The sequence below is a fragment of the Mus pahari genome, chromosome 1, assembly GCF_900095145.1.
Source record: "Mus pahari chromosome 1, PAHARI_EIJ_v1.1, whole genome shotgun sequence".
Classification (NCBI taxonomy): Eukaryota; Metazoa; Chordata; class Mammalia; order Rodentia; family Muridae; genus Mus; species Mus pahari.
In genome coordinates, this window is record NC_034590.1 from 67,824,843 (window position 1) to 67,849,528 (window position 24,686).

The 24,686-nt window shown below is 40.4% G+C and overlaps 1 protein-coding gene across 1 annotated transcript in view; it reads left to right on the forward strand.

Moving 5' to 3' along the window:
- Nars2 (asparaginyl-tRNA synthetase 2, mitochondrial) overlaps positions 1–24,686 on the forward strand; it is a 103,256-nt gene that overhangs the window by 10,617 nt on the left and 67,953 nt on the right. Inside the window, exon 4 of the mRNA XM_021195118.2 lies at positions 9,008–9,088. Coding sequence (XP_021050777.1) covers positions 9,008–9,088 — 81 coding nt within the window. The remainder of the gene's footprint in view (positions 1–9,007; positions 9,089–24,686) is intronic.

The window sequence follows — 24,686 nt, forward strand, 5'->3', positions numbered from 1 at the left end:
CAGAGCTCCTTGGGACTAAACCACCAATCAAAGAAAACACATGGTGGGGCGCATGGCTCTAACTGCATATGTAGCAGAGGATGGCCTAGTTGGTCATCAGTGGGAGGAGACGCCGTTGGTCCTGCAAAAGTTCTATACCCCAGTATAGGGGAATGCCAGGGCCAGGAAGCAGGAGTGGTGGGTTGGTGAGCAGGGGGAGTGGGGAGGGTATAACATTTGAAATGTAAATAAGAAAATATCTAAAAAAAAAAGACTTGAAGTTCTTGTCATACAGATCTTTAACTTGCTTGGTTAGAACCACACCAAGATATTTTATATTATTTGTGACTATTGTGAAGGGTGTTGTTTCCTTAATTTCTTTCACAGCCCTTTCATCCTTTGAGTAGAGGAAGGCTTCTGATTTGTCTGAGTTAATTTTACATCCAGCTGCTTTGCTGAAGTTGTTTATTAGCTGTAGGAGTTCTCTGGTGGAATTTTGCAGGGGAGGGGGGACTGCTTTGATATCTTGTCTTCCTCCTTCCCGATTTTAATCCCTTTGACCTCCTTTTGTTGTGTAATTGCTCTGGCTAGGACTTTTGAGTTCTATATTGAATACATAGGGAGAGTGGGCAGCCTTCTCTAGTCCCTGATTTTAGTAGATTGTTTCAAGTTTCTCTCCATTTAGTTTGCTGCTAGTTTGCTGGATATTGCTTTTACTATGTTTAGGTATGGGCCTTGAATTCCTGATCTTTCAAGACTTTTAACATGTAGTGATGTTGCATTTTGTCAAAGGCCTTTGATGATCATGTGGGTTGTGGTTTTTTTTGTTTTTTTTTTGAGTTTGTTTATATAGTAGATTACGTTGATGGATTTCCTTATATTGAACCATCCCTGCATACCTGGATGAAGCCTATTTGGTCATAGTGAATGATCATTTGATGTGTCCTTGGATTCGGTTTGCAAAAACTTTATTAAATTTTATTAATATAAAAATACTCAAAAGGGAATTTCGTCTGAAATTCTCTTTCTTTGTTGCATCTTTGTGTGCGTTAGGTATCAGTGTAACTGTGCTTTCATAGAACAAATTAGGTAGTGTTCCTTTTGTTTCTTTTTTGTGGAATCATTTGAAAAGTATTAGTATTAGGCCTTCTTTGAAGGTCCGATAGAATTCTGCACTAAAACCATCTGGTCCTGGACTCTTTTTGGTTGGGAGACATTTAATGACTGCATTTATTTCTTTAGGGGTTATAGGACTGTTTAGATGGTTTATCTGATACTGATTTAACTTTGATACCTGGTGTATTTCTAGAAAAATATCTGTTTCATCTTGATTTTTCAGTTTTGTTGAATTATTTCATGCTTTTGTAGTAGGATCTGATGATTTTTTTAAAAAATTTATTCAGTTTCTGTTGTTATGTCTCCCTTTTCATTTCTGATTTTGTTAATTAGGATACTGTCCATGTGCCCTCTGTTTAGTCTGACTAAGGGTTTATCTATCTTGTTGATTTTTCTCATAAACCAGCTCCTGGTTTGGTTGATTCTTTGTATAGTTCTTTTTGTTTCTACTTGGTTGATTTCAGCCCCGAGTTTGATTAATTTCTGCCTTCTACTCCTCTGTTTGCTTCTTTTTGTTCTAGAGCTTTCAGGTGTGCTGTCAAGCTGCTAGTGTATGCTCTCTCCAGTTTCTTTTAGGAGGCACTCAGAGCTGAGTTTTCCTCTTAACACTGCTTTCATAGTGTCCCATATGTTTTGGTATGATGTGCCTTCATTTTCACTAAATTCTAAAAGGTCTTTAATTTCTTTCTTTATTTCTTCCCTGACCAAGTTATCATTGAGCAGAGAGTTGTTCAGCTTCCATGTGTATGTGGGCTTTCTGTTGTTTTTGTTGCTATTGAAGAACAGCCTCAGTTCTTGATGATCTCATAGAATGCTTGAGATTATTTCAATCTTCTTGTATCTGTTGAAGCTTGTTTTGTGACCAATTATATGGTCGATTTTGGAGACTGTACCATGAAGTGCTGAGAAGAAGGTATATTCTTTTGACTTAGGGTGAAATGTTCTGTAGATATTGTTATTCCCAGATCATGGGATTTCCAGAAGAACTCTCTAAGAACTGCTGACATGGTGTAGTAAAACAAAAGAGCCTTTTTATTCCAGTCAGACTCGGATTGCAAACCTTCCCACTGCACAGGATAGGAGTGCAACTCCACGTCTAGGGGCTTACTGTTTTTATACAGGCATAACAGGGATTCTCGGACTTCAGGATGAAGGGGGTATGGGGGAGGTGACAAGGGAAGTTATCCTTCAAACATGATATCATTTGTTCAGGCAGGGGGGCAGAATCCTGCAACTGGGAAGGGGTACTCTTCTGACCTGGGAAGAGTGTTTATGGCCCTATCAGGGAAGTAACTAGTATGGTTTTGTTTTGTTTTGTTTTTGTTTGTTTTTTTTTATAAACTGGTCACAGCTGTCTGGAAATGCTTAATTGCCCTCTTCTCATGGCCCAAATGTGAGGCACTTATTATCTCTTCAAGAATGTTTAGTCTTCAATTCTCCCAAGGACAGGCACCACCTGCACTGGGAAGTGCTAGCCCCTGCAATGCTGGGCTGAGGGATGCTGAGGGATGTCTATTCTTAAGCAGGCATCTGTCATTCCCAGGGGGGTTGTGTGTGTGGGGTGTTCGTTAGGGAGTGCTACCATGAAAATGGGGACAGCAATATTTCCGTGCCAGATTGGGCCCTCTCTGAAAAGATGGGGAGTGGAAGGGGAGTTTTGTGAGAAAGGCTGCCTGCACCCCTTCAAATATATCTGTTAAATCCATTTGGTTTATAACTTCTGTTAGCTTCACTGTGTCTCTGTTTAGTTTCTGTTTCCATGATTTGTTCATTGATGAGAGTGTTGCATGAGGTTCAATGTGTGCTTTGAGCTTTAGTAACGTTTCTTTTACAAATGTGGATATTCTTGCATTTGTGGCATAGATGTTCAGAATTGAGAGTTCATTTTGGTAGATTTTTCTTTTGATAAGTATGAAGTGTCCTTACTCATCTTTTTTGAAAACTTTTGGTTGAAAGTCAATTTTATTCAATATTAGAATGGCTACTCCAGCTTATTTCTTGGGACCATTTGCTTGGAAAAAATTTTTTCAGCTCTTTACTATGAGGTAGTGTCTATCTTTGTCACTGAGGTGTGTTTCCTGTATTCAGCAAAATGCTGGGTCCTTTTTATCCAGTCTGTCATTCTATGTCTTTTTATTGGGGAACTGAGTCCATTGATTTTATGAGATATTAAGGACCAGTGATTGTTTTCTCTTGTTATTTTCGTTGTTAGAGGTAGAATTATGTTTGTGTGGTTCTCTTCTTTTGGGTTTGTTGTAAGAAGATTAACTTCTTGTTTTTTCTTAGGTATAGTTTCCCTCCTTGTGTTGGGATTTTCCTTCTATTTTGTAGGGCTGGATTTGTGGTAAAATACTATTTAAATTTGGTTTTTCATGGAATATCTATGGTTTCTCCATCTATGGTAATTGAACATTTTGCTAGGTATAGTAGTCTGGGCTAGCATTTTTTGTTCTCTTAGGGTCTGTATGACATTTGCTCAGGATCTTCTGGCTTTTAGAGTCTCTGGTGATAAGTCTGGTGTAATTCTAATGGGTCTGCCTTTATATGTTACTTTACCTTTTTCCCCTCACAGCTTTTAATACTCTCTCTTTGTTCTGTGCATTTGGTGTTTTGATTGTTATGTGATGAGAGGAATTTCTTTTCTGGTCAAATCTATTTCTTGTATGTTCATGGGCATCTCTATCTTTAGGTTAGGGACATTTTCTTCTATAATTATGTTGTAGATGTTTGCTTGCCCTTTGAGTTGGGGATCTTTGCTCTCTTTTATACCTATTGTTCTTATGTTTGGTCTTTTCATTGTGTCCTGGATTTCCTGGATGTTTTGCATTAGAAGCTTTTTGCATTTTGTATTTTCTTTGACTGTTGTGTCAATGTTTTCCATGGTATCTTCTGCACCCGAGATCCATTCTTCTATCTCTTGTGTTCTGTTGCTGATGCTTGAATCTATGACTCCTGAAAATTCCTAGGTTTTCTATCTCCAGGGTTGTCTCCCTTTGTGATTTCTTTATTGTTTCTATTTCCATTTTTAGATCCTAGATTGTTTTGTTCAATTCCATCACCTGTTTGGTTGTGTTTTCCTGTAATTCTTTAAGGGATTTTTGTGTTTCCTCTTTAAGGGCTTCTGTTTACCTGCATTCTCCTGTATTTCTTTTAGGGAGTTGTTTATGTTCTTCTTAAAGTCCTCTATCATCATCATGAGATGGGATTTTTAGATTGGAATCTTGCTTTTCTGGTGTGTTGGAATATCCAGGGCTTGCTATGGTGGGAGAACTGGCTTCTTATGATACTAAGTAGCATTGGTTTCTGTTGATTATGTTCTTGAGCTTGTCTCTCACCATCTGTTTATCTCTAATGTTAACTGGCTTTGCTGTCTCTGACTGGAGCCTGTCCTTCCTGTGAGCCTGTGAGCCTGGGTGTGTCAGAACTCCTGGGGGTCAAGCTATCTCTGGGTGTGTTTGGGGGTGTGGAGGGCTGTAGCACAGAGTCCACTCCTGAGCACAGATGTAAATTGAAAGTGCGCAGATGCAAACTGGAAGCTTTTCAAATACAGAACACAGGCCTAGTTTAAAAATTATGAACTTATATATGTTTAATGCCTCACTCATAAGTTAGTTTTGATTAATTTGTTTTATTTTTCCTCTTTGTATACCTTTTCAGTTGCTACCAGGTGATGTGGCTTTTACCTTGTGAGTACAGGGTATTTATAAAGGTTCTCAATTTGTGTTCTGGTATATCATTAAGTTACTTGAAAACTGTTCAGTACTTTTGGTCTATCATGTCTAAAAGAGGGCTCAGTGTACTACTGATTATTTGTTATGGTTTAGGCCTCAACCTTCCTAACGCTGTGACCCTTTAATACAGTTCCTCATGTTGTGGTGACCCCCCTCCCCATCATAAAAATTATTTTTGTTTCTACTTCACAACTGTAATTTTGCTGCTGTTGTGAATCATAATGCAAATATCTGTGTTTTTTGTGAAAGGGTCTTTTGACTACCAAAGTGGTTACCTCACACAGGTTGAGGACCACTGACAGAGGCAAGCCTTCCTGATTATTCTATCTGGCTGTGTGAACATCCAGCCAACAAGCAAATACTGGTCCTTGTCTCCGCCAATCTCTGTGGAGTATTCTGTTCACAGCTTTGCATAGTTTCTTCCGTTCTTGTACTAATCAGTTCTGTACCTGACACAGCTGGGCAGCACTCTAGCCACCTGGCTCTCACCTGTGTGATATTCTGGCCGATGAACTGGAGCCATTTTGTTTCTCCAGACTCTTGACAGTTCCTCCTCAGCTCAGGGAGTCTTCTGGGCCATTTCACTTCCTCCTCCTGAGCTGTGTCTGGAAGGTCTCTATCTTAAGCCTTGCTTCTTTCTTACAATGCACAGATCGCTTGCTGCCTTTGTTGTCTGATGTCTAGTATCTTGAAAATCATTGTTTCAGGATGGGGGAGGGATTCTGGGAGAGGGGATGGGGACAGTGTTTGGGATGTAAGTAAGTGGATAAATAAATACATAAATAAATAAGAAAATCATTGTTTCATATGTTTTGCCTCCTGTTTTTATCCTATGTTTTGTGCATGTTCAGATAAGAGGGTAAATCCAGTCTCCCACTTTGGTCATATTTGTGGAGGACAGTGGTGAGCCAGCAGATAAAGCCTGTGCTATTTTCCTGTGTCAACCTCTTCAGACTCTGGGGCCATCTGAATGCATGGAGTTTTAGTCTCGTTCTGTCTCACCAGGACACTTTGTGCTTCTTGGAAAGGTCCACTAGAGCTCATTTCTGGAAGACTACCAAAAAGCATCATAGCTTTAAGGCATATAGTTTTGATTAAACAGAGGAAAGTAAATTATAAGTATGCAATTTTATCCCTATATACTTTTAAAGGGCCTATTTACATGCCATCTCATAAATTTATTTATTCACCTTTTATATGAATTTTGACACGGACAAATATAAAATCTCTCTAGAGCTAAAAAGAAGGGGTGGCGGCAGCAGTGGTGTGTGTGTGTGTATGTGTGTGTGTGTGTGTGTGTGTGTGTGTGTCTGTCCCAGACTTCAAATAACTGAGAAGAGACCAACAGTTTTATATAGTTTTGGCCACTAGATGGTGCTATTGACAATCCATTGATCTACTGACAAGCAAACTTTACCTACTTTTGTATATTTATTATTTTGAGCTTTTATAAATATGAAAATAATTTAAAATATAGAGCAAACTATAAAAATCTGACATAAGAAAAATAGTTAAATGGTTGGAAGTAATTTTAGCATTGTTAATAGTTATAAAGTCAAGACACTTAAATTTACCTTTTATTTTTTTAAAAAATATATTTGATGTGAATGTGTGTTTTGCTTGTATGTATGTGTATGCAGCGCATGCATTCTAAGGCCTGTGAATGCCAGGATGGGGCTTGATGTCCCCAGGAACCAGAGTGAAGAAAGAGATGATCATGAGCACCATGTGGGTGTTGTGACTCCAACCCAGGTCCTCTGGAAGAACAAGCATGCTCTTAGCGCTGGCTAAACCAACTCTCCACTTCTCACTTTAAAGTTTTTAATTATATTAAAACATATAATCCTAATATTTCATTTTGTGGTGTCTGCTTGTGTACATGACACTTTGAATTGTGTATTTTCAAGAAGTCACTAGAGCCAGAGTGTGTTGGCTCTAATCATGGCTGTAATCTCACATACTCAAGACACTAAGGTAGGATTGCCAGAAGTTGTGGTTAGCAGTTGCCAATTCAACCAGGGCTGCATAGTAAGATTATGTCTCAGAAACCCACAAAAAGATCATTTTTGTACTATTAATAATGGTTACATATTACCTAGTATTTGATACTGTTTGTTTATTACTGTAAGCTTATAAAAAGATGTTACATTTTCATAAATTTCAGACCTATCAAATTTGTTAATATAGTAAAAACTGGGGATTTAAATAGTATTCTAAGCTGGCATACGTAACCGTCTAAGTCACTTTTTGGTTTGAATATCAAAAATGATTTTGTGCAGACCGGGGCTGTGGTCCTGCTGCCCTTGTTCTGGGAAGGCCTCAGTCACTCAGTCTAGGCGGACACCAGCGCATCCACCTCCCCTTGCAGCTCACTTTGCGTTCGATCTGCCCCATTCTCTCCCACCTTCTCTCCTTCAGACTTTGCTTGTGCGACTTGTACTGCCCTTCCTTTAGATTTTTTCCCTTTATAGCTTTGGTAATGTTGTGGATTTGGTGAGCTTTGCTGGCAACATTAAAACTTGCAAACTGATGGCCTCCTGGAGCAGCTCACGTGCTGTTTACCTTGCATGGCGGCTCCCCAGTGCTGGTGCGGGCAACTGTAGTCGGCCGTTCCGTTTCTTCTCCCACGCTCGTTTCCTTTTGGATTTTTCACTTCCTTTCTTTGTTTACTGTGCCCATGCTTAGAGTTGCCTGCACTCACATGGAATAAATGATTCATGTCCACAATTCTTGGCTCATAAGAAATACAATTTTTATGCAATAATCTTATTGATTGTATTTCATTGATCCTTTCTAGTGTGCTGTGTGTGGCACCTTTAAGCACGTTGCTTTCAGGTTAAGTGCATATTTGAACAATTTCTGGAAGCCGTAATTTATATCTTGGATGTTTAACCAGTCCATATCTGTGTAAGTTGTTGGTTAAATAATTTCTTTTGTGGCCAGAACTCTTGAATTCAGAGAGGGTCATACTTGGAAGCTCTTCCTCTGATTATGCCTAAAGATGTTTTACGTCCTACTGTGATAGGCAGAACCTGGCAGGGATGCAAATGCATGAATTTATTGTATAGATTTCAGGGCTGAAATTCTGCATTAAGTAGATAGCATCCTGCCTGTATACTGTAAAGTCTCTTAGCTATCTGCACTCCCATCTTGCCACATCCATTCTGAATGTAACCTTCTGCCTACATGCATAGTCAGAATGAGAGGAGCATAACCTTGAAGGTGATGGGTTATTTCAGTCCTGCTAGCAACAGCGTTTGTGGTTCACTAATGGAAATAGTCGCAGACTTTTGATCGGAAGGACTGCAGTTGGGCGCCTCTGTGATGGATGGCCTTGCTCCTTTCACAGTGTTCTATAGGCAGAGGAAGTACGCTCATGGCCTGTGTCATGTGCAGTATGCATTGTACCATCGATTCAGTGACAGAGAATTGTTAGATCCTTCCTCCCTCTTCCTCTTTACTTCTTTAGTCCCTGTTTATCAGCCATTATCTTCTCCTTCTTGATGGCTCCTTACAGCTAAGGCTTCATTTCAAGATAGCTTTGTATTGTATATTGTTCACTTGGCATTCTGTTAGCAGTGTGGGCAATGCCATTCCACAGTAGCCTTGGGTGAAAGTGTGTTCCTTAGATCATCCTCATTATGTCAGGAGTGAGCAGGAGAAATAGCATGAGAGAGAGAGAGAGAGAGAGAGAGAGAGAGAGCATCACTAAAGAGCTTGTGCTTTATCCCTGGCCTAGCTAGTGACTAGTTGTCTAGCTTGGAAATTCAGGAGATCTCTCTAGAATAGGGATTGCTTATATTTGAAATTAAGTAGTTAGACAAGATATATCTGTATACCTTAAATATAGAATATATATTTGAATTTTTTGTATGCTTCTACGCATAATTTGGCATTCAACTCTCCAAGTATGATAATGAATGCATATAATCCCAGCACAAGAGGCTGAGAGACAGGAGGATCAAGAATTCAAGGCCAGCCTGTCGTATTTCATAGCAAACCCCTCTCAAACACCCATAAACAAAAAAACCCCACTTCCCTGATCTTTGAACAGTGTTGTATCTGGAGAGTTGTGGAGAGCTGCACGACGGCAGGATGTTGGCGCCATTTTAGTAGGCGCACAGTATTGGGTCTTGGGGTTCTTTCACACAGAGTACTGAAGAGCTCTCCTTCTCTTCCAGGACAGTGGCTTTGTGCACATTCATACCCCAGTACTCACATCCAACGACTGCGAGGGGGCCGGAGAGCTTTTTCAAGTGGAGGTAAGCTGTATTCCCCTCTTGCTGCTGCTTCATAGTTTTCTTTAAGGATTTACTTTAAATTTAATAATGGTTATGTGGACTGAAGATCACGGCTAGAACCTGACGCTTTCGGTAGTAATCCTTGAACAACATCCACATGGCCTCTTGTTCCACTGGAGCTAGAAGGGATGAATTTGTAACTTAGCATTCTGTTTGCTTTTTCATGGAGTATATATGTCAATGAAATCAGAAAGGGAGGAATATTTAGAGTCAGGAAGGGAACCGGGGGACAGGGCAGGAGAATAACAGGAAGAAGAAGGGTTGTAAATAAGAATAAAACATTACAATGTATGCATATCTATAAAATGTCACAATGAAGCCCATTTCTTTGTATGCCAGTCAAAAAAAGAAAAGAAAAAGTAGAGTAAAATATCAAAGTAGATTAAAAAAATAAAAAATGAGTACAAAAGTATGCACATAAAGAAAGACTTTTCCAAAATTGTAAAAGAATAGATTTTTTCATAAAAAATGATTCACCTCCTAAAATAGTTTTTTTCTCTGTTCAACTTTATTTTAGTTTTGAGCGTATTTTCCCAACATGTCTCCCACCCTCTTCTCTGTTCCCTGGTTTGTCCCCTTTGTTCCCTACACAGTTTTGCTTCTGCTTTCAGGTCATATACATATGGGATTTATGTACTAATATAAAATCTAGAAATCGGTAATGAGATAAAATGTGATATTTGTCTAAGGTAGACTTAATGTTATAGCCCTGCCTGCATGCGTTTTTTTTTTTTGCAGATAGCATCTTTGTTCTTTATGACTGAAAAAAAATTCCATTGTGTAGGCAGGGAAATTAGCTCCTTTGGTAGAATACTTACCAAAGCCTTGGGCTCAAATCCTACTATCTCATGAACAAGGTGTGGCAATGAATATTTGTAATTCCAGTACTGGTGAGATGGAAGCGATGGGATCAGAGGTTCAAGGTTATCTTCAGCTCTAAAGCAAGTTCAAAAGTAGCCAGTACATAAAACTTGTCTTTCAAAGACTTCCATTGTGCATATGTACCGTATTTTTGATGATGAACACTTGGGTGGTTTTATTACTTAGCTATTGTGAATAGTGTTGTAATAAACATTAGTGTGCAAGAATTTCTTTGAAGTCTTTCAGGTCAATACCTAGGAGTCATATATCTAGGTCATGTAGGAGATTCAGTTTTGGAGTTTGTGAGGAACCTTTTAAGGGATTTCCATAGAGACTGAACTAGTTTACATTATCAATAACAGTGTATGAACCTTCTCTTTTGTCCCATCCTTGACAGCATTTGTTGTTGCTTAGTGACTGCCATTCTGAATAGGGGGAGATGGAATTTCAATGTAGTTTTATTTTGTATTACTATGCTAGCGAAGATGAACTTTTTCCTTTCATATGCTTATTGGCCATTTTTCATTCCTCTTATTTATCTCATTAGACTATTTATCAATTGGTATGGAGGTTTGAATGAGAATGACCCCCCTAGGCTCATAGCTTTGAATACTTGGTTACCAGGGAGTGGCACTATTTGAAAGAATTAGGAGGTGTGGCCTTGTTAGAGGAAGTGTCCCTGAAAGTGGGCTTTGAGGTTTCAAGAGTGCAAATCAGAGCCAGCGTCTCTCTTCCTGCTACTGGATGTAGAGCTCTCAGGGACCCCTCAGCGCCTGTGTGCCACCATGCTCCCCACCATGAAGATGATGGGCTAAACCTCTGAAATCATATGCAATCCCTAAAGCTGTGGTCAAGGTGTCTCTTCACAGCAACAGAACACTAAGAGAATTGAGTTCTTTGATTCTAGTTACTTGGGTTTTTTTGTTTTGTTTTGTTTTGGTCTTTATATTCTAAGTATTAATCTTCTATTGAATGCAAAGATTTTTCTCATTCCAAGGCAGTATCTTCGCTCAGTGGTTTCTCTGTCTTTACCGATGCTTTCTAATTCATTAGCTCTCACTTGTCAGTTGTTGGCATTATTTCCTGAAGGTCTAGAAAGTCCTTACCTATGCCTGTATCTTGAAGTGTCTTCCTTACTTTTCTTCTAATCGTTTTATCCTGGCTCCTTGAGGGCAGGTCAGACAAGAGGAGAGGTCCCGGTCCCCACCAGGGTCTCTCTGGAACCGAGCAGGGTGGCGAGTGTCAACTCACCAAAAGAAAAAGGCTCTGGTTTGTCCTTCCTCAAGGCCCAAACCAGGACCAAATTGGGGCCCAACAGTTTTAGACTTTAGGTCTCTCATTAAGGTCTCCTGTCCATTTGGAGATTTTTATACAGGGTATTTGATGGAGATTTAGGTCCATCTTTCTGCAGGTGGCTATCCAGTGTTCCTGATAGCATATGTCAGAGAGGCTGCGTTCCCTCCAGTGTATAATTTTGTCTGTCATCATTGTTAAAGCTCAGACGGTGCTGGTTGTGCAGGGTTATAGCTGAGTCCTCTTTCACTCCACTGGTCTGTGTGTCTATCTTGTGCCAGTTCTATGCTGGTTTTATTAGTTAATACTCTAAAGCATAGCTTGAAATCAAGTGTGATACCTTTAACATCATCATATGTGTGGAGGTATATAGTGTGTGTTCATGTCTGTGTGGGTGTATTCACATGAGCCTGCAGCTTCGTGTGTCTGGAGGCCAGAGGTCAACATGAGATGTCTTCCTCCATTTCTTTCTACCTAATCTTCTTCAGACAGGGTCTCTCACCAGCCCTACAGCTCATCAGTTGACTAGGCTTCAGGCTGGCCAGTGAGTTTCAGGATCCACCTGCCTATCACCCGCTTCCAGGGCTGAAGTTACCTACATATACTGCTGTCCCTAGCTTTATGTAGGTGCTAGATACTCACGTCTTCATTCTTACCTGCACATCAGGCACGTCAGTGATTGAGCCATCGTCTCTGTCCCCACTATTCTCTCTGCTCAGGGTTACTTGGTCATCTGGCATCTTTTGTGCTTTCATGTGAATCTCAAAGGAGTTTTAGCTATTTCAGTAAAGAATGGCATTGGGATTTTTATGAGATTTCATTGCCTCTATAGATTGGTTTTGGTAGAATGGCCATTTTTGCAATATTACTTCTTCCAATCAATGAATGTGGGACACCTTTCTACCTTCTGGTGTCTTTTTTTCTTCTTCAGTGAGTGAGTGTTCATTGTAGTCTTTCATTTCCTAAGGTTTATTCTGAGGGTTTTTGTTTGTTTTTAATTTTAAGACAGTTGTGAATATGATTGTTCCCTTGATTTAGTTTTCAGTTTGTCATTGGTATGTAGGGAGGCTTCTAGGTTTTGTATGTTATTTTTGTAGCCTACCACTTTTCCACTGAGCACTTATCACTTAGCTGAAAGTGCTAAGAGTCTTCTTTAGGACCTTCGTGGTGGTTAAAAAGAGACGTGCGCCCCATAGGCTTTGGCATTTGCACACTTGCATACAGTTGGTGGCGCGCTATCCTGAGCAGTCTGGGAGGTGTAGTAGCCTTGCTGGAGGAGGTGAGTCACTGGAGGCAGGGGCAGGCCTCCAGAGTTTAGGGCCCTGCCCAGCTTCCAGCTCCTTTTCTTTGTGCTTGTAGTGAAAACTGTGATCTCTCATTTCCCTGCTCCTGCTGCAGTGCCGGCCACATGCTGCCATGCTTTCCCACCGTAATGGATTCTGATCCCTCTGGAGTCATAACCTAAAATAAGCCCTTCCTCCCGTTAGTCCCTTTTATCATTTTCTTTTATCATAGCAACTGAGAAGTAACTGAAGTACAGAATCATCTCCTCTGCAAACGAGGATACTTTGTCCTCTTCCTGTCTGTATCTTCTTTGGCTTTTTTATTTTCCTCTTGTCTTATTGCTCTAGTTAAGATGCAAAGACTTTTAGTTTAATTATTTTTGAAGATTTATATTTATTTGACATGTGTGAGTGTTGCCTGCATGTATGTATGTGTACCTCCTGCCTGCCTGATACCTGTGAAAGCCAAGCTAGAGCTCTGGATACCCTGGCACTGGACTTAGAAAGGTGTGAGCTTACATGTATGTGCTGTCTGACAACTAAGCCTGCCTTCTCTGCCAGAGCAGTGAGCACTGTTAGCCACCGGACTCTCTCAGCGCAGTTCTCCTCTGAGCTCTTAGCCAGACACGTAAGCCTGTCCATATTGCAGGTTAAAATAAACAAAAAGCCAAAACAACAACAACAACAACAAGCATATATCAGAACAGGCCATGCTTGATGAATTACATTCATGTAATTCCAATCCTCAGATAAAAACGGGGAGTTGTGCATTTCAGGCCAGCACAAGACTGTGCCCTGAAGTAAAATAAAGTGCTCAGCCACCCTTTCTTACGGGTGAGCTCTTGAAAGCCACTCATTTGCCAGCTTTACTGTCTAGATCATTATTTAGTTTTAGACCAATGAAAGAGAGAGCCATGTTGTTGAATCATACTTTTGTGTTTCCGTTATTTACGGGCTTTTTTTATCCTAAAAGATTTGCTTCTGTCTCAGCTGATAAAAAGATTTGCTTCTGTCTCAGCTGATAAAATTTACTTTTTGCTTTGGTACTCTCTGTCCCCTGTTGACAATGCTTTCTCTTAATGCTATAAAGCAAAGTATTCACTGTAAGAGGTTGTCTTGACCTATTGAAGCTATTATTAAGAACAAGAATCAACTGTTGTCCTTCATACAAAAGTTGAGGAAATCTTGATGATAATCAGCTTTTTGGAAAAAGAAAATAAGAATTACTTGAGAACCAAAGGAGGTTTAGTGTTCCTGTAATACTAGTATTAAAAAAGAAAAAGAAATAGAAAAAGAAAAAGAAAAAAGCCTTGTTGAACATTTGAAGTGGAAGTGTTAGCATCTGTATATGTGCATTCAAAGAGCAACAAATAAAAACGCAGCAGTATTCTTAAAACTGTGCTTCCAGTTCTTTTCCTTTTCTTCTTAGTATTCTGAATATGAGCCGAAGAGAAATTTCCCACCTTAAATACACATAATTCCTTAATCTAAACTACTTAATAGTTAAAAAGGATGAGGATTCATGTTGTTACAGATAAAAAAGGAAATTTTTAAAGGAACTCAGTCAAGGTTAAAACTGTCTTTCTTGAACCTTTTTTTTTTTTCTTTTTCTTTCTTAAACCTTAATGATAGATTTGGAGATAACTGATTTGCTTCCAAAGAAATCTCTCAAGCAGATCTGATAGATTACATCATATGTCTTCTGACCTCTAAATCATGCAGGAAGACAAGTTACCGGATGACTATGACTAAGAGGAGGAAAATATATTTCTAAAGCTAAACAAATGAGAAGTGTTCTTTGCTCGTGTATATTATTTCAGGACCACACATGGGAATTTTACATGGTGGAATTAGACTCTGGCTGTTCGGAATACCATAGAGATGTGCTCTGGAGTGATGCTATACCTACAGTCCCATAGGCCAGACCTCAGCAGTCTGGGGGGCCTGTGCTGTGTATGCCGTGCCTTCTCTTTGCCTACAGAAGCTCACTACTAGGATGTAAGCTGCAAGCCCTCTGTTGTTTGGAAGAAGAGTTTGCCAGGGTCACTTCCTTCACCCTGTCCTTCAGGATTCATCGTTAATCTCCTCCCAGCGGCTTGTTCAGGCTTAGGGGTGTAAATCTTGGCATGTACTCTTAAAAAGGAATGGACTTTGGTATTTCAATGTTTGCTTATAGTACGCAGCAGTTTGAGGACAGCATTTAGTCACCTTGGAAAATCAAAGTAAGAATATGTACTTGTAGTACTCATTGAGAAGTGAGTACATGCCCTGTTTCAGTTTTGTTCTTTCTGTCATCTCTAGTTCCTATATGAAGACTTAGATAGTTGTTAAGATTTAGGGACTATTACATACATATATAAGACGATTTCAGGGCTTTTATTTGTCATTCAGCACACATTTGATACCATCTGTGTTCAAGATGCTGTGTTAAATATTGCACAGGATATGATGCTGCAGTTGAGGCTCTGGTCTGTAAACTGGTAAGTTAGGACGTGATAAAGGATGGGTCATGTTTCTTCTCATCCTTGGTATCTATCTTACACTGTCTGTATCTCTTTCCTGGTTGGTCACAGTGCCTTCCCAGCTAAATTCAAAACTGTGTTTCCCTCTTTAAGCTTTCACCTTTCTTACTCTCTTCTCTAGCCCTCCTTCTCTCTCTCCCTTCCCCCCTCTCTCCACTTGGCTATGGCTGGGCTCTCTCCCTCTTTCTACCTTCTCTCTTTCTCCATGCCTTTCTACAATAAAGCTCTAAAACTATAAATAACAAAACAAAACAAAACAAAACTATGTTTCATCTTCACAATTCTGGAGCATCTGTGGGTGGACCCCAGTTTAGGATGGATCAGTTTGGGATTTTTAAAGCTGCAAAAAGTGATAAGCATTCAGCAGTAACAAACAGAACTTTGGTCTTGCTGTGCTTAAGCCTAAAGCCCTAAACATGCTAAACACACTACCACTGAACCCTCAGCCTAGAAACCATATTCTGAAATTTAATCTTCCTTTAGGCTAATAATATGTGGTAGGAATATTTTTTTCTTGATTTTGGGCAGTAGCAGCAAGTCACAACTACCAGTCAGCTCTGTTATACTTGGTACACCAGCTCTACAGTGTGGTATGCTGCTAAGTCATAATATTCAGTGGGGTAGATATATTAAATGTATTTTCTTCAATATTTAATATTTCCAGTTGATGAGGGACTTATCAGGATGCAATCCCAATGTAAGTCTGGAAGCAAGTGGTTTATTTCTGAGAAGATAAAAGAGATGGCATGAATTAGAGGCTATGGACAGAGAATGAGGTGAAATTATATGTACAGTTGAGATGCCACTGTTACCAATTATAGGTGATAGGGAATCGCAAGCAAAATAGGTCAGTGATGATTAAGTAGATAGTAAAAGCTTGAGGGCCTGAAGAGATGGCTCATCAGTTAAGAGCCCTTAGTCATCTTGGAGAAGACCCAGGTTCAGTGCCAGTACCCCACATAGTAGCTCACAACTGCCTGTAACTCCAGCTTCAACTTCTGACCTTTGGGGTTTTCTGCCTGTCTGTGGTATACATATTCTTCTCACACATATACACATAAATGAAAAATAAACAAATTTTCAAGGTCTTAAGTGAACATGTGAATTGACTGTGCTTCAGAGAAGGTGTTCCAAGGAAAGAAGACTTAGAGAATTGAATTTCCTGGGGGCTTTCATTAGCCTCCCAGTGAACACATGGAAAGCTGCCTGTTGATGGATTATAGAGGATAAAGATGGATGGCTTCAGGAATGAGGAGTACAGGAGTTTTATTGTATGTCTATTTTAAAAATGTTTTGTTGTGACTGGAAAGATAGCTCAGTTGGGAGGATTCTTGTTCAGCATACACAAAGCCCTGGGCTCAGTTCGGTTGGACGTAGAAGGACCAGAGTTAAAGTCATCCTCACTGTATTCTAAGGACAGCCTGAGGGGCATGAGATGAGACCCTGTCTGAAAAACAATGTGAAAACACTTTTTGAAATATGTTTCATGTACCATTATATTTACTCCCTTAAAAATACAGTTCCATTGTTTGTTTGTAATGTGCTGGGTGAGTTCCATTGCTTTAGTGTGTTAGGCGAACCCAGAACTCACTAGCAGCCATTCCCCACTCCTGTTTGTAACTCCCACTGATCTACTTTACATAGATTTGCTTCTCCTGGAATATTTCATTTGTTGTAGTGTTTGAGGTTCATCCGTGCTGTGGTGTATATCAGTATTCCTGGATATAGTCTGTATTCTAGTGTGTGGGTGCCCACATGATGTGTATCCATCATCTGATGAATAGTTGTGTTGTTTTCTACTTTGGGGATAATATGAATACTACTAAGAAAAGGTTAGTGCATTTTTTTTTGTCTGGATGGACATTTCATATCTAATAAAAGCCCCCAGGAAATTCAATTCTCTAAGATTTGGTAACTTTCCAATATTTCAAAATCTGTCACAGTATTTTCCAAGGTGGCTGTATAATTATATTGCCACCAGCACTGTTAAGGGGGCTCTAGTTTCACTGCATCCTTACCTACGTGTGTTATCTTCAGTCTCTTTGATTATAGTTCTGGTGTGTGGTGTGGTTTCTTGTTGTGGCTTTAATTCCATTGTCTTAATTACTAAGGAGGGAGAATGTCTTTTCCCACATGTATTGAATATGTGTATATCTAAGCCCCTTGACCTTTTTGGAATTGTGTTGTTTGTTCTTTTGTTGGAGGAGTTCTTATGAGATTGTTTACCGCCATCACTCCCCCATTACTTCTGCCCAGCACTGTAAAGACTGCGTGCTCTCAGGAGCACAGCCTTGATCATGTCCACATGACATAGACTGGCACTTACTAACCTGGGCAGGTTTTCTTTGGTTGTCTCTTCCCCTGACCACAGGCTCATTGCTTTATAATTTCCAACAAAGTCATGAGCCAGAAATTGCATCATAAAATTATTCAATCAAATACAAGCTCCTATGTGGGGATCATTCAAAGCATGCAAATTTGTTCTGACCTCAGAAGAACTGTTCTGAGCCAGCTTTCTCTGTTTCTTCCCAGCACCCTGCCCTTCTGGAGAGCACTCTTCCATGTGACCTTTCCCATAGACTGTTGCAAGTCATGACTTTTAGTACAGATTTGGACTGATGCTCCATGCCCTGTGTCTCTTCAGAGACAAGATCTTGGAGCCAGGGTTCTAGTGCTCCAGGCAGACATACTGATGACTCTGAAGAACTTCCTTGTTTAGAAACTGAGTGCTTGGGGGGAACAGCAGCTCCAGGTGTTCTGGGTGTGCCTCACCTGGCCTGGAGTTCAGGAACTGGAGCAAGAGCCTTCCACCTGGGTGGTCCTGTGGGGCAAACAGAGGCATGTAGTTTGGCTGTATCAATCTAGGTCAGTGGCTCTCAACCTGTGGGGCTGGACCCCTTTGTGGTTTGCATCTCAAGTATCCTGCATATCATATAGTTATACTTTGTATTATAACAGTACCAAACTTATAGTTATAACAAAATTATTTTATGGGTGTGGGGTCACCACAAGATGAAGAACTATATTAAAGGGTCTCAATGTTGGGAAGGTTGAGAACCACTGGTCCAGGTAGAATGTCTGTCGTACTAAGCTGTGAGAAGGGTAAACAGGACTGACCTCTAATGCAAACGCGATAGGCTTCTTCATCCACACTAATTTTTGGTAGATTGTTCTAATTAGATCTTTCTTTGTTTGCTGTGCATTCTTGGACTGTTTCTAGTGACCTTAATGGTTGTTTTCTTTTGTCTTTAATAACTTTTACCAGTTTCACTGAGGAATAGGTCGGAAGACCATCTCACAATCATACAAGAAATAAGGGGAAGAAAAAGGGTATTCACTTTCCCCCTATATATTGACCTCAGTTTTCTCACTTACAGGGTATGAATAATGTCATAGTTAGAAGTTATAAGAATTAACTGAATGAGCCGAGAGTGGTGGTGCACGCCTTTAATCCCAGCACTCACTCGGGAGGCAGAGGCAGGCGGATTTCTGAGTTCGAGGCCAGCCTGGTCTACAAAGTGAGTTCCAGGACAGCTAGGGCTCTACAGAGAAAAATCCTGTCTCAAAACCCTTCCCCCCCAAAAAAGAATTAACTGAATGGCACACAGGAACACTTAATCAAAAAGTACCATAGATATGCATTTTCCTTTCCCAACTGTTGTACTTTCTAAAATAAAAAGATGTAACTTTAATTTTAATTAAACCTTATTTTTAATGATGGTTCTAAAATGCTTTAACCTCCCTTGTGGCCCACCAGAGATAATGGGAAAGAAAGGATAGAGGGAAGTGGACTTGCTTAGAAAGATTCTTTGGAGCAACTCTGTGTTGTCTGGAAATTGGCAGTTCAGTTCATAGGTCAGCAGCAGCTCGATCCACTCATAAACACTTCATGGATACACCAGCAGTCCAGTTTGGTAGAGTTGGGATAGCAAATACGAATCAACAGTGGTGGCACTACCTTGCAGAGACAGCCAGGCTTCAGCCTCAGCACTCGTCAGCAGGAGGGACCTGAGAAGTTCTCAGCTGTGCCTCTCTCAGGGAAGCGAAGATCAGCAAAGATCAAGACCCACAAGTGTTGTGCAGCTAGCTCTATAAGCAAGCCAGCCTCAGCCTTGGTCACTGCCCTTTGAGTCCTATTTATACTCTCTCCAAACATCACATGTCTTCTATGGGTCTTGCCTCAGCACTTGCGTGTGTCTCAGCTGACTGATTGTGCCAGTCAACCTGAGTCCACAAAAGCAGCAAGAAACTGCAGCACCTCACCAGAAGATTTTTTGGTGCATTTCTCTCTATGGAGTTCCAACAAATGCAGTTCAACTACACAATGTAACACGAACAATATATGGGTGTTGTTAGCGAAGAATCCTTTATCACGTGTCCTTTCACATGTTTGTTTTAGCAGAACATCCTTTCTCCTGTGTCTGCTTCAGTGTAAAATTCCTTCACGAGTCTGCCTTAGTGTTTCACCTGTGTCCACTTCAGGAAAATACTTCTTCACATGCTTGCTCCAACAAAACACCATTTAACACAACTAAATTTCCAAAGAACCTTAAAGTTCCCACTTCAAAAAGACGTTATTGGCCATTGGGAACATAGGTGGTTATATAGCATGTTATGACTATATTTTTATGTCCTGTCTCATTTGGGCTCTGCTTGATTATTTTGTTAAATTTGTATATATGGATATTTTGCCTGTGTGTACCTTTACCTGCATGCCTGGTGCCTGAGGAGGACATTAGATCCCCTGGATTGGAGTTACAGATGGACACTGGGAAATGACATCATCCACAAAGCTCGTACTTTAGAACCACACAATGGAATAACAAAGATGATGATAATGATCCTGAGTACTTTTTAACTTTTTATTGATTCTTTGTGAGTTTCACATCATGTACCCCATCCCACTCATCTCCCCATCTCCTTTCATCTAACCCCTGCCCTTAGCAACTTGCCTTTCCATAAACACACACACACACACACACACACACACACACACACACACACATATACATATACACACACACACACATACAGAGAGAAAATATCTCATCGTGGAAGCTTTAGTGTATCACACACAGTGTGATCCACACTATACCCCTCTGTCAACATATCTTCACTTGCAAATGTTTATTGCAGTGAGTCATTGGTCTGGTCTGAGGTCTTGAGTGATACCATCAACATTGGATCCTCACCAGGACTCCTCTGGGTTATCCTGTTGCCTGTGTCATGGAGGTCCTACAGCTTTGGGTCGTCAGACCCAGGCCTTTCATGCACTGCAACAGTTCAAGATGATGTAGATTTTGGGGTGGACCGAGTAAAGCCCTAGATTTGGGCCTGGGTGGTAGCTGAGCTGGTCAGCCCACTGGCTCTCCCTTACCCACAGCTCCAGGGTGAGCTTGATACTGAGTATTTCTTATATGCTAACTCAGAGGGATTCTGTACTCATACAAGAATAAACATGTCATATATATATACCCAAATAATACTGTTTTCAATGTACTATATCTACTTCATTTATCAGTAGTTCATACTGCTCTTTATGAGAATCTGCCTTATTCCTTTAAGGGTGCTTACTATTCCAGAGCACTACCACATGTGCCTTGGCATATTGGAGTTATTCTTTACTGGTGAAATTTTAATTATTTCCACTCCTTCACTGTTGCTAGTGAAGGTTCATTGAATACTACTATGTTTTAATTATTTTATACACATGTATATAGTTACAGCACTGTATTAATTACCTTTATGTTGCTGTTATAAAATGTCCTTACAAAAAGCAGTAAAGAAGAGAGGGTTTGGTTTGGCTTACATTCTCAGAGGGATGCAGTCCATCATAACAGGTGAGGCATTGGCAAGGTGGCAAGGAGCTGGGTGCTCATGGTTTTTTATTTATTTATTTATTTATTTTTATTTCTTTATTATACAGCAGTACACTATAGCTGTCTTCAGACACCTCAGAAGAAGGCATCAGATCTCATTATAGATGGTTGTGAGCCACCATGTGGTTGCTGGGATTTGAACTCAGGACCTCTGAAAGAACAGCCAGTGCTCTTAACCGCTGAGCCATCTCCCCAGCCTGGTGCTCATGTTTTTATCCACACACAGGAAGCAGAAGTGGGCATGAGATAGGGTGAGGCTGTGAACCCTCAAAGCCCACCCTAGTGATATACCGCCTCCAACAAGACTATACCTCCTAAAGGTTCCATAACCTCCCCAAATAGCACTACAGACTGGGGACAGAGTGTCTAAATAAGCTGTGGGGACTGTTCTCATTTAAATCACTGCACACTGTTACAGTAATGGCATGTGGGAAACACATGTATTTTATGTTTTGATTGACAGTTCACTGTTATTTATTTCTGCTAGTGATAATTATGGGGGAGTTGTTTTGGGATTAGATTTCAACAAATCAGTATGGAACCAAGTTTTAATTTTTAAAAATTTAATATTTTAAAAATTTAAAAAGTTTATGTTTTAGTCTAAGTTTTAAGAACGTTGAAAGAGCTAATTTTAATAAAAGACAGAAATGTCAGATAAAGAGAAGTGTGTTTGGTACGGCACTGGTCAGTACGTGAAACCCAGTGTGAAGGGCCGCAGCTCCAGCCTGCTTGTTATTTGTTAACATTGTTTTCCTCCTTTAAAAAAAAGACTTTATTTTTATTCAACCCTATGTCCCCAAACCTCACCATCTGAAAAGTAGCAGACCCTTTTGTCTTTTATTTGTCTTGTTCTTTCTCAGACGCTCAGCAGGAAAGCAGACAGTTTACAGTCTGAACTCATAACTTCCTTTCCTGTACAGCAAACGGTTGCCAGGATGAAGCCTCTCTCAGGGCTGAGCATGGGTGTTCTTGTTAGTGGGTGTTCTGGAATGCAGATGACCCTAATTCTAAGGCAGATTATTTTTACTGTAGAAGATACACATTTGTAGCAACTGAAACACAGAAGGAGACTGGACTTACTGGAGTGGCTAGGCAGGGGAAGTCTTGAAGCGCAGGCCACTGCTACTCCTGTTCCCCTTGGTCTTCATTGCGTTCTATGATGCCCTCTAAGGACTTGTCAGGACAAATTCCTGTAGCAGTTCTCGAAGCCTATTTGAGCACAGATGGGTAGGAATCTTTTACTTCCCTATTACCAAACTGTAAATCCTTGGAGACTACATAGCAAGGTTTGTCCTTAAATGCTCAAAATTCTATACTTTGGTGCTAGAGAGATGGCTCATTTGGTAAATTGCTTGCTGCACAAATGTAAGGACCCCAGTTCAGATCCTCAGCACCCATGTAAAAAATTGATACCTGTAACCCAGGTGATGGAGGCAGGGGGATCCGGAGGGCTTCCTGGACATCCAGAATGGTCAAAACAGTGAGCTCCAGGGTCAGAGAGACACTCTAGCTCAGGAAATAACGTGTGGAGGTGATTGAGGAAGATAGCTAGTGTCAGCCTGTGGCTTCCACACGTACACAAGTACAGGCACACACAGACATAAGTTCACCACGCAGGTGGAGGTGGGGGAGAATTCTATACTTTGGAATGATTTTTATAGAATCATTCTGGGCCTGGCAGTGGTGGTGCACACCTTTAATCCTAGCACTTTAATCCCGCAGATTAATTCTTTAATCTAGCAGAGGCAGACAGATCTTTGAGTTTGTGGCAAGCCTGGCCTATGAGTTCCAGGACAGCCGGGACTACACAGAGAAACCCCATCTAAAAGAAAAGAAAACAAAAAATCATTCTGAATACCATTGCCTTCATAGTAGCTTTATGGAAAAACAAGCAATATAGGAACAACCTGGAATATAAGTACTAGTCATTGTACTGGAGTCTGAGAACCTGGATTCTAGTACTGATCTTACCCCAAACAGGTTATGTATGACATTTGACCTAATACTTAATATTTCCATTTTAAGCATTGATTTCTAAGTTGTATATAGCTCAGGTCCTTTTGAATCTTTATTATATCTGTATCATGAAAATTAGATTTAGCCTTCTTGGAATCTCTCAGTTGAGATTTAACCCCCACCCCCACCCCCACGCCCCCACCCCAGGGCATGGAGCATGAAGATGGGTACTGTTCGGTATTTCCTTCATGATCATGAAGAGAAGTTACAGATTGGAATCAACAGGCAACAGCATGTAGTTTTGACTGGAGACTTTTCAGGCTGCTGTGGCATGCTGCTGCTCTGCCCATTTTATTCTCAGCTTTTCCATTCTGGGATTATGAGGAAACAGAAGTGAGGGCGAGGGGACAGAGTAGAGAACAGGAAAAGCAAAGGGGCTGAGTAGCCTGTGAGCGCTCACTCAGGTGGCCGTGGAGGTTAAGTAAACTTTCCGTCACAGGCTGCCTTCTTCTCCAGTGTTAGCTCGCTGCTGCTGGCTTCTCCTCGCTGCACTTTACATGGAGACAGCTGACTTGTGTGGGTTTTTCTACTTCATTCCCTCGAGACTGAAACTACTCAGCTATATTTGTTCTGCTGTGAGAACAGATAACTGGGAGGCAATTCAAAACATTTGTTTAATATTTTCTTGGAAATCCTTAAAGAAGCAAAGGGTTTTACACCTTGATTTAAAAAAAATAAAAATAAAAAGGTCACTGGTTCTACACATCCTAAAATGTTTGATGATTCTTAGTTTTCTGTTTCTTTCAATGCCATTTTTTTTTTTTTTTTTTTTTTTTAGTTTTAATAGCAGAATAACCTAGGAAAGTTGTGTTGCTCTGATAGCTTTTATATGACCAGGGTGAGGTTGGTGGCCCATAGAGTAGCATGGGAAAGATTTTAATGTCATTTGTTGCATTAGTTTCATATATATTTGCCCAAAGGTCTTGTCTAAATAAAATCTTACACTGAGACTCAATCTATAAAGGAGATAAAAAGTGGTAGGTACTAACGAGGTAGCTTATGTCTGGATTGTGTAAGTGATCAATCATGAGTGAATGACAGTAGGGACCTGGGAGATTGTGGAGAAAGTTTCCCTACATTTCCTACAAATTGGTATTTTTTTTCCTAGGGAACATTCTCATAGTCCAGTAGTGGAAAGGTCTTGAGACATCTCCTGTGACAGTGTGACTTCTGAGTCCCTCCTGAAAGACCTGCCTGAGGCTCTTCTTGAGCTGGTCTTTCCTGAAATACACTTGTAGCTTGCTGGTGTCTTTGGTTTCTTGTTCTGGTTTTTGGTTTTATTAGAGATTTCCATGAAAGAAAATACACCATGAATATCTCTCTCCACTAATAAAGAACTTCCATTTTGGGGGTTCATGTTTTCAGGGATGAGTGTGTCTGTGTGTCACTGGGGACAGGCTTTGAAGTTTCAAAAGCCCACAGCATTCCTAATTAGCTTCCTCATTTGCATGCTTGCATGTGTCACTCCCCCCCCCCCACTTGCTGTGGCTCTGATGCAAGCTCTCAGATACCGTTCCAGTGCCATTCCTTCTGCCACACTCCCGACATGATGGTCATGGATTCTAACCCTCTGAAACACTGAGTCCTAAATTCAATGCTTTCTTTCGTAAGTTGCCTTGGTCATGGAGTCTTAGCACAGCAATAGAAAAGTAATAAGATGATGCTGGGCAGTGGTGGCGCACGCCTTTAATCCCAGCACTTGGGA